Below are 12,914 nucleotides of genomic sequence, written 5' to 3' on the forward strand. Positions count from 1 at the left end.
TATATTAGTATTCAACTATTGTGCCTGCCCGCTTGGGCCAAATGTTGCAAATTTTGGAAATTGGTTAATGCAGCACAAATATTTACTTTATGTGTTTCAAACATTAAGATTATACAGTGCGAGTTGTTTGCCTACTGTTTTTGCAGGGAAAGTATGCGCCTACTCACTTGGGCATGACTGTTAAAGTGAACACCTGGAACGCCAAAACACTTTAGTTGTCTGCATCATGTCCTTTTCATTTTTAGTGAATCCACAACAGGCTTGCTCAATTTTGAATGCATCCTTTTGTGCCCTTATACGTTGACGTATTTCTGGAGCAAATCATGTTACAGTATGTATTGGCCCGCTCAATATAAGCTGTTCTAGCTTTTGACTCAATTACTAATGTTTTTACACTCTCTATGGATGTAATTAGCCGTTCTAAGCAGGTACCTATTTATTTATTTTACCTGAGGGTCTATTCTTGTACCTTGTCACTGGTGATCGATTGCCCACTTTTTAAGTAAGTAATGTAATCTTTATTTGGCATAGTTACTTAAAACCATTGCAATATAAAATGGATTAAGAACAGTGAAAATAAAACTGCAGTTTTAAAAGAATCAGAAATTAAAATGTTCACATTTCCTTATGACAAATGTGCATATATTTGGACTTCGTATTTGTAAAGTATTGCTCAATGTCCTCATGAAGTCGGTAAAACAGTCAGCAGAGTGATATCAAATCAGTTGAACTGGGACAGTTGTGGGTTAGGTTTTTTGGCATCTTCTTTTCAACTGCCTTCAGAAATTTTACAAAGCGGCAATTCAAGCCAGGGTCATTAGGATGAAAACAGGCAGGGCCGCCGTCCTTCTTGTGCGGATCCCTTGCCGATTGAAGTGGTGCTTTAGCCAGCGTTTCCGTTCGTCCCGTAGTTTTTCACAAGAGCATATCAAGTGCAGCATGTCCTCTTGTGCCAAGCCGCATAGCCGACAAAGGGGGTCAGCTTTGATTTTGAGCCAGCGTGGGAGATTTTGAGTACAAGGTAGCAGGCCCAACCTGTGCCTTAGAAAACACATCTTGACACTTTTGGAGTATCCCTCGGCCAGGTAGCGCTGTTGTGCTTTAATTGTGTACGAATTCAGGGTCAGCCAGCTATGTGTTCTTTTCGAGAGGGCTTCCTTGTCTTGCAACCATGATTGTAATTTGATTGATTTTTTAACCAATTTTTTGAATATTGTGTGATTTGTTGGAGTGTTCCAGAGCTGTTCTAGACCTGTATTCGTCAGGCTGCCCGTGAGGTACTTAGCTGCTGCTGAGGAAGTATGCTGTTCTAACTCCTTCCACAGGTGTTAATTCAGAGTTCCTTGTTTTGATTTCCTCACTTTATCCCAGGCTATCATATAGGCTCCCTGCCTTGCCAGGAACTGTTGGTCAATGCCGAATTCGAGCCTGATTTGAGCGGGTGAGGTTTGCTTGGGTAGACTGAAAATGATTCTGTATGCAGCTGTTATAGTATTGTCAAGGGTCTTGGCATCCCTTCCTCTGAGTGCCTCACTCCCGTAGGTAATTGTTGGGAGAAGTTTAGCACAAATTACTTGCGTCAAGGGTAGGAGAGAGGGGCCGTAATTGTTGGGAGAAGTTTAGCACGAATTACTTGCGTCAAGGGTAGGAGAGAGGGGCCGTAATTGTTGGGAGAAGTTTAGCACGAATTACTTGCGTCAAGGGTAGGAGAGAGGGGCCGCCCCTTGGGCATGATTGATGATTTATTTATACATTGGGAACACCAACATGACAATACTTGGCTGCATTGTTTCTTGTATTTTGATGAATTCATGACATGTTTATTTAATCATGAATGTAATGTTTTGTCAAACATCACGTTCCCCTATACTTTGATTTTTATTCTTAAGATGCAATGAGAATAATTGTAATATTATTGGGCATTTTTAATATTAGCTGCCTGTGACTTAAATCATATTCTTTCTACAATGCCCTCATGTATGTAAAAATCCTTTCTAAGATGGCACCAATTTATTTTGAACCCTTACAGCACGCGCAGTCCCTCATTTGTTTCTGTGGCACTGGTGAAAGTAAATGTATGTAAATTTGACTGATGAAGATCACTGGTGATCAAGAGTACTTGGGTTCTCGCAATGCGTGAGTGTGTCACTGCCATTGCAATAGGCACTTGGGAATTCTGACATCTGGAGAGTGTGCGTTTCTTTGTGACTCACTAAGTTTTGGATTAGAATATTACAGGATCCCCGCCCCTGAGAACACGTCGTAATCATTGGGGACAGATGCACAGCTGGGATGCTGTCTTGTGTGAGTGAATATATGTATATATTTATATATATATATATATATATATATATATATATATATATATATATATATATATATAATATATATAATATATATATTATATATATATATATTAACAGAAGCAACGAGTAGAAAAACCACACGCTGGCGAGACTGTGTACCAGACAAATTAGTTTATTTGTCAACCCTCGGACGCGTTTCGCCTGTCCCGCAGGCTTGTTCACATATATATATGTGTGTACAACTATATATATGTACAAGTATATGTATATATATATATATATATATATATATATATATATTTCAAGCGCACTCTTTTACTTATCAATTTCCAATTATGCTTGCAATTTGCAAATTTCAGTCATAAGGTTTTCCTTCAACTTCAAGTTCTGGGCCTCACCATGCTTCTTTATCTCTATGTCAACAGGATGCACTTTGGACTCAGTGGTGTCTCTTTGTCTTATTTAGTAATAGTATTATTTTACTGTCCCAGCTGCAGCAGTTGAATATCTACTTCTAAGGGACATTGAACTAATAAAACAGAAGCATTAAGAAATATTGACTCCATCACTGCTGTTCTTGAAGTAGCTACTAATTCAGCTCCTAATGTTTGTGCTTGTGTTTTTGGAAGAAGGAATATCCTCTCTATTCAGATATGGATGTGATGTTATGTGTTATGTTACCTGGGGGTTTTGAACTTTTGGAAGTAAAGTATGCACTAAATGGCTCTCAACATTTCTTTACATAGCCATCAACTGTGATTACCTGAGATTTAACACTCCGTTTCAAGTGTAAAACGTTCAGTAATTAATATCATTGTTCATATTCAGTTTGGAAACGTTGTTGGTGAGAATGATTGCCAGTAAAGCTATTTTCTGAATGTGTCATTTAATGCGATTCAATGCTAAGGAAACCTGCATGTTCCGCAACTACTTCATGTTAGTCAAATAGAGATGATTTTCTTTTTTTAAAGTCAAATCAGACTTCAAGTGATGTTTATCCCTGTTATTTCTGCAATGCTGTCTTGGCCTTCTTTAACACAGTAATGCAATTGAATTCAGAAAATTCTGGAGCTATGACCCATTTCCAAAACTTACCGACAAGCTCTGGCTTCTTATTGGTCATTATCTGGTAGAAGATATGGTAACTCCTCTCGGCTGAGAGCTGAAATGTTACTCTAGACTTTTCCAGCAGATCTGTAAAATAAAGCATCGATAATAAAGAGTACTACTTATTTTGGGTCATGTTTGATGATATATGTGGATTTTAGAGTCAACGCTTACATGTTTCTATATCTGCAGAAGCCAGTTTTCCTGTAGTTCCAAAATGGATTCTGATAAATTTACCCTAAAGGGGGAATAAAGGCTAAAATAAATTCAAGTTTTTATTGCGAGACAGCAAATGACTCTTTTAAAGTGAGAATTAGGAAGGAAGTAAATGAAGTTGGAAGTCTTACGAAACGAGATGAGTTGTCATTCCTCACGGTCTTGGCATTACCAAAGGCTTCCAGCAGCGGGTTAGCCTGGATGATTTGATCTTCCAGAGTTCCCTATTAGAGGCAAAGTTTCACCATGTATGAAATTGTCTGGCATATTGTGAATCATGAGCAGGCTGTGTAAAAATGAATTAAACATAATTTACAAACCTGCATCTTGTTGGCCATGGCTGGGGCCTCCTTTTTCTTATCAGTAGCTACTGCAATTGTTGCAAAGTACTGGATGACACGCTTGGTGTTCACAGTCTTCCCTGCACCAGATTCTCCACTTTAAATAAAGCAGAACAATTAATTGGTCATGTACATTGACTTGTTACACCATAAAACATGTGCTTCTTGCAAAGGACTTTTTAGCAATATGTGATTTACTCACGTGATCAAGACGGACTGGTTTTCACGATCTTTTTAAAAGAAAATAATTACATGTCATTTTTGGGTAGGCCATGATGAATTTGAAACAGTGCACACAATTTAAATCAAAACCTTACCTGTCAACATGAACTGATAGGCATTATCAGATATGGAGAAGATGTGAGGTGGGGCTTCCTGGCGCTTCTTGCCTCTGTAGGCATCTACAACCTCAGGGTTGTACACCGGCAGCCACTTGTAGGGGTTCACAGTGGCACAGAAAAGGCCAGAGTAAGTCTGTTAAGAGAAACAACTCTTTTAGGTGATAGGAACCATAAGTTTGTAGTGACGACAAGAGAGTTTCTACTTTGACATGTTTTAAGCATTCACAATTATCTTTATTGGTTACCTTCATTTATGTTCCTTTGTTTACTATCACTGTTACCCTGAAGAGCATGTGATTACTCCTGCATTGTGGCCTGATAGCAATCAGGTCCATTATAGAATCTGCCACTGTGGATTGGCATTTGAATGTATGTCATTACATCGCATACTAATACCACGCATGCCATTACAACGCGGGTAATAGTACGCAATGTCAATGACATTGCATGCCATAACATCGCATACTTTTACCACAAGTATGCTTTTACCACGCATGCCATTACAACGCAAAGGCATGCGTGGTAAAGCTATACTTGTGGTAAAAGTATGCAAGGTAAGTAACATCCCTATCCCTACAACTACACAACAGACTACTCCCACCCCTACACTGCCCCAACCCAAAAACACTGCCACACTACTACACTACCCAAACTACTCCCACCCTTACACTGCCCTAAACCACTACTACACTACCCACATTACTCCCACCCTTACACTATCCTAAACCCTAAAACACTACCACACTACCCACACTACTCCCACCCCTACACTACCCTAAACCAAAAAACACTACTACGCTATCCACACTACTCCCACCCCTACACTACCCTAAACCCTAAAACACTACTACGCTACCACACTACTCCCACACCTACACTACCCTAAACCCTAAAACACTACTACACTACCCACACTACTCCCACCCTTACATTACCCTAAACCCTAATACGCTACAATAAACAAACACTACAAAACTACACTACCCTAAAACCTAAATCACTACACTACATAAACCCTACACTACCCTCCCCAATACGCCACACTAAACAAACACGACAACACAACACAAACTAAAACGTTTTTAAAAAACACACACACACAACACACACATTACCACACTACTTTAAACTACCCCGGCCTAAACCCTACAAAAGTAACCCCCACCCCATGCACAAACCCCCTTACCTCTCTCCTATCGAGTGTCGCCGTCGGATCCTGCTTCCTCATTCCTGCTTGCTTCACGTCGTTGTGAAGAAACAGCCTAAGTTTCCTCACAACGACGTTAATAGCTGCCGCTTCCGCCGCCGCCATTACATATTACATCGCATGCGTTGTAAAAGCGCATGCGATTTAATGGTATGCGTGGTTTTACCACGCGTTGTAACATTGCATGCGATGTAAAACCAAGCGTGGTAAAACCCGCGTTGTAATGGCTGTTCCCCTTGGCATTTCAGTGATGCCAGGATCTCTTCCATGCCCACTGTGATATGAAAGTTCTTCCCCACACCACTTTTAGCCAGCTCCCTTCTCCTTCTCCACCTTTGGTATGCATGAATAACTTTGCGCTTCACAAAGGTAATCTATGCATGTGGAGTTTCTTTGAATTTTAGTAACCAAGACTATAATATCTTTCTGGCACCTTTGACCTAGCTGAGGAAACACTAGTGTTTATGTTGCCCGTTTAGTACTGGCGGCAAAAAAGAAATGCAGAGGCTAGCTTGGGTTTAAACAGGTGAACAACATGAGTGATTAACGAGGTTCAAAAGGAAGTCAGCAGGGCAAAATCAGAAGAGTATAGGTGAAAGAGTGAGACCAGTGGAGAAACTAGTATTATAACAGTGCACTTGGGTCCTTGGCGTAAGACAAAACAACACTTATAAAGAATGGCACACAGATCAATTGTGTCCGTTTCTGGACATGCACTGAGTTGTTTCACCCCTTAAGAGGTGATAAATGTCATACACTGGTAATTGAACGTACATGGCCCAAATCAGAAAGCTTCTTTTCCGTAAGGGTGATTTGTTCATAAAATTTAGGAGTAAGTTACAACTACGTCTTGAGTATGTCACACCTACTGACAGAAAAATCTTGTTCTGAAGCGTCACTGATTTGTACTTACGTAGATCATCCAGGCTGCATATCGGTCAGCGAGGTTAAACAACACGGAGGCTTCGTTCAGATGGGTCATTATGACCATATCTTCAATCTTGTCGTACTTGGGAGGATTCTGGGGGTAGACTTGGGTGTCTTTGACTGTTACAGACTAGGAAGAAAGAAAGACAGGCAAAGATAAAGTTGGAGTTGAGCAGAGATATCTGGCTGCATTATGGTGCTAGGCTTGTTTACGTCATTGTTGGTACAAGACTCGTTTTACCCTTCCATCATCGGTCTTCACGGTGACTTTGCCACCTTCTCGGGACGTGATCATTCCCTTAACGAAAAGCTCTTTTTCATCATCTACGAAGCAGGAGTTCTTGGCATCAAAGGGCCTATTCTGAGCCTCCAAGCGTTCTTTGTCAGACTTGCGCAGGTATTGTGCGGCCGCCCCAAACACGGCCATTTCTGCATCCGAAGCCATGGCTGCTGGCTGGTACTAAAGTGGTTAGAAACAAGATTACTGTCATACAAAGACGAAGGGCATATTTATTGGCACAAACATCACTGAAATAGGTGAATGCAGTTTATCCATTTAGAAACCCCACATATTGCACTTTGACCATAAAGACTTCAGTAGATCGCGAATGACGACACTCTCTGAGCCTGCATTTTAGATGCTCTGGTTCAAGCCAGTGAAGCTTTTGAACCTGTTGATCACAAGTGAAATATTTGTAATGTGTCGACTTCACTAAAACACAAGCACGTTTCTAGGTACCCTGATCATGGAGTGCAGCTTGCTGGATTTCGTGCCATTCTACTGGATTCTAACCACATGGTACTTACTTAGTGGTTGTTTGCCCTGCTTTCCTTGGGTGCAACTCAGCGCTATGTATTTAAGGCAAAGACAACCAGCTTTTCACAATTCTCCTTAATAAATAAATGTATATTTCATTGAATCAGGGACTTTGCCATCTACGTTTGACCAATCCACCTGCAAGTACATTTTCTAACCTCTAACCAGAGCACCTTTCTCCAATCTATATACTTACAGCAACACACAAAATCATTATATAAATATACACGAGAAATAGGGGAAGTTTACAGTCTTGTCAGATGGTGTGCCTGTTCTGTGTGTTTTAAGTAGGTACATTGATGTTGCTACTTCTAAGTGAACACGAATGAAGCTTTTACGTGTTTTCCACATGCTGTTCCACGCGTTTTCCGTGTGGGTAAGTGTGTGCGTGTTTTTTTTGGGTGTATATGCGTTTGTGTGTGTAAGTGTGTCCTGCTGATACTTGTGTGGTAACTGTTGAGTATATGAAGGAAACTTGCTCTACTGTTCCTTTGCATTGTGGCTTATGCTGCTTCTGCGGCATAGCTCACTGTAGTGTGTTAGTGAAGTATAGTAAACATCTTTTCACTATTTAAAAGCTGCTGTCAATGCGTGTCCTCTACAGAGACTCATATATTAATCAATATACAAAGTGCCATCCTGTTGGTAAACATAGTGCTTTACTAATGCCCCCGATGCATAGTGGGGTCATGGAAGCTCACATTGATTTTAAAGCAGCACCGAGTTGGCCGGCTTACGGGTATATGTCAGAGTGGAGGAATGGCCTGTCCATGTCTGCCAGTTGCCACAATCTGAGCCATCTGATAATGTTACCATCCCTCCTGCTACCCAATGCATACCTGTTTGTGATTTGGTATGTGTTTGCTCTGGCTGTATCCTTCCTCATAGTGGCAAAGGGGAACCCTACAATTAATTATTGAGTATGGCCAGGTTTCAGTTTGCTAAAATCACAACGTTACGGCTCCATTTGTATTTTTTTAAGACTTTTCCAGTTTTCAGAATACTTTTTGTTAGTTTATACTGATATCCCCCCTCGCCAGTAGGCTTGGAACAGTCTGTAAGTGCGTCTACAGGTGTCGGGTGTCCTTCAGTATTAAAGATCTGTGTGTCCAACAATGTAGAAGGCGGTTTCAAAATTTGTGTGGATATGTGTACCTGCCCCTAATAGAAGCATGTTTTTTTTTTTTAATAGAAGCATGTTTAATTAGAATTATCTAAATAATGAGGGTCCACTGAGTTATTGAGTACAATGTTTCCAGTACTGTAGAGGGGTGACACCCCTTAAAGATGTATGGATATGTGTACTAGCCACTACTAGAAGCATGTTTGTCAAGAATTATCCTCAGTAAAGAGGGTCCACTCAGTTATTGAGTTTAATGTTTCCAGTATTGTGAGGGGTGACACTTCCCAGATGACCCCTTATTCATGAGTCCAATAACACTATTTCTGGGTGTCTATGAGTTCAAAACATAGAGGGAGATATTCTAATTTTGCCATTCCAAGCTAAGCGACCTCCCCTCCCAGGACTCACCTTCCTGTGTGAACTAGAGGAATGAGGATTTGGAAAGGGGTGGTCGTAGGGGATCCATAAATCAAGCGTTCACAGGGGAGAAAAAGGCGACAGGGTTTGCTGTGGCTCCGCTCAGGGAGGTACAACTTCCGCCGGCAAGGAGCCGGTATCTTTTACGCTCTGTGCCTGAGAACAAAGCGCTGTCGGAAGAGCAAAAGCTCCTGCCATCAAAGAGCTTTAAGCCGTAACTCCCGCGAAAAAAGCAACTAGGGGCTCTGGAAAAACCAAAAGATGTGGGTCAAGGTAGACGCGTTCTCTCTCTAAGCCTCCCCCCTCCCTTAGGTCTTACTTTAAAATCATGGAGCAGGTTGCATGTTCTCTGGGGGGACTGGGAATACAGTTGTGGAACAATCACACCAGGCAGAGCCATTGAGTCTGGAAAACCCTTTCTCTGCTTTGGTTGAAAACCAAGAAGAAAGTATATCCCTACACAAGTAACCTAGAATGGTGCAGCAGATAAGAGTAAAAGAGGTAACAGTCCGAGCCCGAATAATGGCGAGAGCTCAGGATCAGATCATAGCCCGCACTTAAAGTCTTCCTCAGAAAATCAGCTGGCAGATCTGCTCTATAGTCCGAGACAAGACATCTTGGTTAAATTTGAGACTTCTGAGTGTAATCAGAAGGATATCCAAGAACAATGTGGGATCCTTGAGCAAGAAATAGATGGAATAGCCCTACGGACTGCAGTATTGGAAGGTGAGGTGAGGTGAAATCATTGGCAGCAGCGACTGCTGCAAACACTAGTGAAATAGTGGGGCTCAAAAAGCAAAATAAGACGCTACAAGAAGACTTGGAGAGACTTGAATTGCAAACCAGGTGTAATAATGTCCGTATCCTGAATATCCCTGAAAACTCTGAATATTGTGACATTAAAGGTTTTTTGTGTAAGTTGTTGGGAGGGCTGTTCCAATATAAGACAGATATTGACTGGGACAGGAGAATACAAAGGGTGCATAGAGACCCATTTAGGTTACATCCTGGGAGAAAAGCCCCAAGGAAGATACTAATAAACATCCTCACCTTCTCAGTCAAGGACTTAGTGCTGGGGCGAGCTCTGAAGGAGCATTTTTTTAAGTTTGGAGATCTCAGTTACCAAATTCGAACTGATATGGGCAAGAGAACAGCGCAGAGGCAGTGGGAGTTAGGCACAAAAATAAATGATCTGCGTTCTAAGGGTGCCCAGGTACAGATGAAGTTCCCTGCTATGCTGAAGATAACGTGGCGGAACAAAATGTACACTATTAGAGACCCGGAAGAGGTAGACTCCTTGTTGATGCAGATGGAAGGCTCAGAATAGAGGTTTATACAGGGAGATAGAGGATCAATTGAATGTATGTATAAGTGTCAGTTACCCTTACACTTAGTATTTTGTCTTTGATTTGGATTCTCCCCTCCCTAGCTCGGGGGTTTCTCGAAAGGTGATTTTGTCACCTAGGGATAGGAAGGAGGGTTCCCCAAGGTGTGTGGTTGGGGGCTGCACTAGATGGTGGGAGCATGAGAAAAAAAAATTGTCCTTACTCTGTCATAAAGTAGTCTGACTCTAATAAAAAGTAGTGGTCTTTTGGTTTTACTAAGTGTAGTAGCGGGCTATGAGAATAGGTCTAAACCAAGGAGGCCCGTTCGGAAGTGGGCATTAACTTATAAAAATGAGTAAAAATGTGGTTCATTTCATATCTTGGAATGTAAACAGTTTGAGATCCAGGAGGAAGTTGGCTTGGGTTGTGGAATCTCTTAAGAAATGTGAGGCTAGTGTCATTCTGCTTCAGGAAACCCATGTAGAAAAGGGCGAGTGTAGTGCTGCATTTAATAAATTGACTTGGGTCCAAGAAGTAGTGTGATTGTACCAAAGAGGTAACACGAGAGGGGTGGCAGTCATCATAAGATGTAATTTTGGCATCAAATTAGAAAGCTATCAGACAGATTCCTCTGGGAGATGGGTGGAAGCCAAACTGAGGATACAAGGAATGCCGAAAGTCTGCGCCAACTACCATGGTCCGAAGGAGGATAATCCAGATGGCTTAATTAAGCTTGAAACATGTCTAATATTAGCTAATGCCCCGGTGATAGTTGGAGGTCGATTTTAATGTAGTGCACAATAAGGATTTAGACAGAACCTTCAAAGCTAAATATGCTAGCCCCCCTAAAACAACTGCGGTACTTAAGACCATGATTCAAGAGCTAAATTTGGTAGACATTTGGAGAAGCAAGATGGGGGATAAAAAAGACTTCACTTTTTACAGTAAAAAGTATGGCCACCATTCCCGCATTGATTATTTTTTAATAAACCGGGAGGTGTTGACAGCGGTCGAAGAGATTAAACATCTGCCTGCTATCCTCTCAGATCACTCGCTTGTGTATTTTTCCTTGAGGCATTATAATAAGAGGAGAATAATAAAGTAGACTTCATATAGGACTAGCCTGTTAAATGAGAGAGTGATATTAAATATGAGGGTTGAGGTCTCGACTTTCTTTCAAGTCAATATGGGAATCAGCAAAAATCCAAATCATTTGGGACTCCTTTAAAGCATTTCTAAGAGCTATTGGCACCTCTATAATGGTGGGTAGGAGGCGAAGTATAAAACAAGAGGAAGAACTCTCCCCAAAAATTAAATGTACCCCTGAAAGTTGTATGGATATGTATACCAGCCCCTAAGAAAAGCATGTTTATCAAGAATTATCCTCAATACTGAGGGTCCGCTCAGTTATTGAGTTCAATGTTTCCAGTACCATTGAGGGGTGACACAGTACATGCCTCAAGCAGCCAGAAAAGGTGGGTCTACCACCTCTTGCAGAGTTGCTGCTTTTTGAATGACTACTGGAGAAAGCATGTCTGCTGATCGCTAGCATCACTCACATGCTTGGTTTCCCCCCCTACACGACAGAGGAGCAGAGGAGAGTCTGTGCTACTGTTGGGCCATCATGTATGCTTGGTATACGTGTATGTGGGACTGAAACAGTACATGTCTCAAGCAGTCAGTAAAGAGGGGTCTACCACATTTGCAGAGTCGCTGCTGACTACTGGACATGTCTGCTGATCACTAGCTTCACTCACATGCTTGGTTTGTCCACCCCCCCCCCCCCCCCCCCCCACACGACAGAAGAGAGTATGTGCTACTGTTGGACAGTCATGTATGCTTGGTATACATGTATGTAGGGCTGACACAGTACATGTCTCAAGCAGTCAGTAAAGAGGGGTCTACCACATTTGCAGAGGCGCTGCTGACTACTGGACATGTCTGCTGATCACTAGCTTCACTCACATGCTTGGTTTCTCCCCCCACACACAACAGAGGAGAGTATATGCTACTGTTGGACCATCATGTATGCTTGGTATACATGTATGTAGGGCTGACCTGCCGCTCTAGCGTCCGAGATCTTTGGAGATGATCGTCGTTCCCAGACTCATGGGACTGCTCCTTCCACAAGAGCACAGGGAGCCTTGTACCTGTGCTGGGTGAAGTGTGAACAAGAAGCTCTTACGGGATATTATGATTGGAGTACTCTGACCATATGTAGCAAGTGCTGTTCTGAGTGTTACAGGATCCTAGCCCCACTGAGCTGCCTCTGCTGAGGGCTGGGTTGTGGACCCTCCAATGCTTGAAGATTGTTGTTGTGTAACAATGCATGAAGCGTTAGTATTCAACCATAAACACCTAAAGCAAATAATGTCTGACATCCTGTGACTTCATGATTTACCCCTCAATGGAACGAAAGCCTTACCTGACAGTGTCGCTGTGTTAGGAAAAAGAAACCCTCACCAGGGTCCCTGGAAGGAAAAGCAAAATACCTGTGTTATTAATATTATTCACAATTACAATTAGAAAAGTCATCTTCTAGTTATAGTTGGTGCCTCGCATGAATAAATGACGAGTGAGTGAGTTACTGAGGGAGTGGTTTATACATTGAATGGAAGCTAATGAGTGGGTAACTAGAAAAGGAGTGAAAGCAGCAGCAGATAAGTGAGTGAGTTACTAAGTGACTAATTTAGGTAGTGACTGAACACGGTACAAAATATGATAGTAAGGGGGAAGGCAAATGAATTATCAAGTGGGCAGGTAAGTGAAGGGTGAGTGAGTGATGAT

General features: G+C 41.8%; 1 protein-coding gene across 1 annotated transcript in view; it reads right to left on the reverse strand.

The window, feature by feature from the left end:
• Nucleotides 1-12,598, reverse strand: part of LOC147684412 (myosin-4-like) — a 59,368-nt gene extending 46,770 nt beyond the window's left edge. Inside the window, exons 1-9 of the mRNA XM_086940340.1 lie at nt 12,553-12,598; nt 6,687-6,905; nt 6,432-6,575; nt 4,288-4,444; nt 4,173-4,200; nt 3,950-4,067; nt 3,761-3,853; nt 3,588-3,651; nt 3,402-3,500 (exon numbers count right to left, since the gene is read on the reverse strand). Of these exons, the coding sequence (XP_086796466.1) occupies nt 3,402-3,500; nt 3,588-3,651; nt 3,761-3,853; nt 3,950-4,067; nt 4,173-4,200; nt 4,288-4,444; nt 6,432-6,575; nt 6,687-6,890 (907 nt within the window). The 5' untranslated portion in view covers nt 6,891-6,905; nt 12,553-12,598. The remainder of the gene's footprint in view (nt 1-3,401; nt 3,501-3,587; nt 3,652-3,760; nt 3,854-3,949; nt 4,068-4,172; nt 4,201-4,287; nt 4,445-6,431; nt 6,576-6,686; nt 6,906-12,552) is intronic.
• Between the last annotated feature and the right edge of the window lie 316 nt (nt 12,599-12,914).

The sequence above is a fragment of the Lissotriton vulgaris genome, chromosome 10, assembly GCF_964263255.1.
Source record: "Lissotriton vulgaris chromosome 10, aLisVul1.2, whole genome shotgun sequence".
Taxonomy (NCBI): domain Eukaryota; kingdom Metazoa; phylum Chordata; class Amphibia; order Caudata; family Salamandridae; genus Lissotriton; species Lissotriton vulgaris.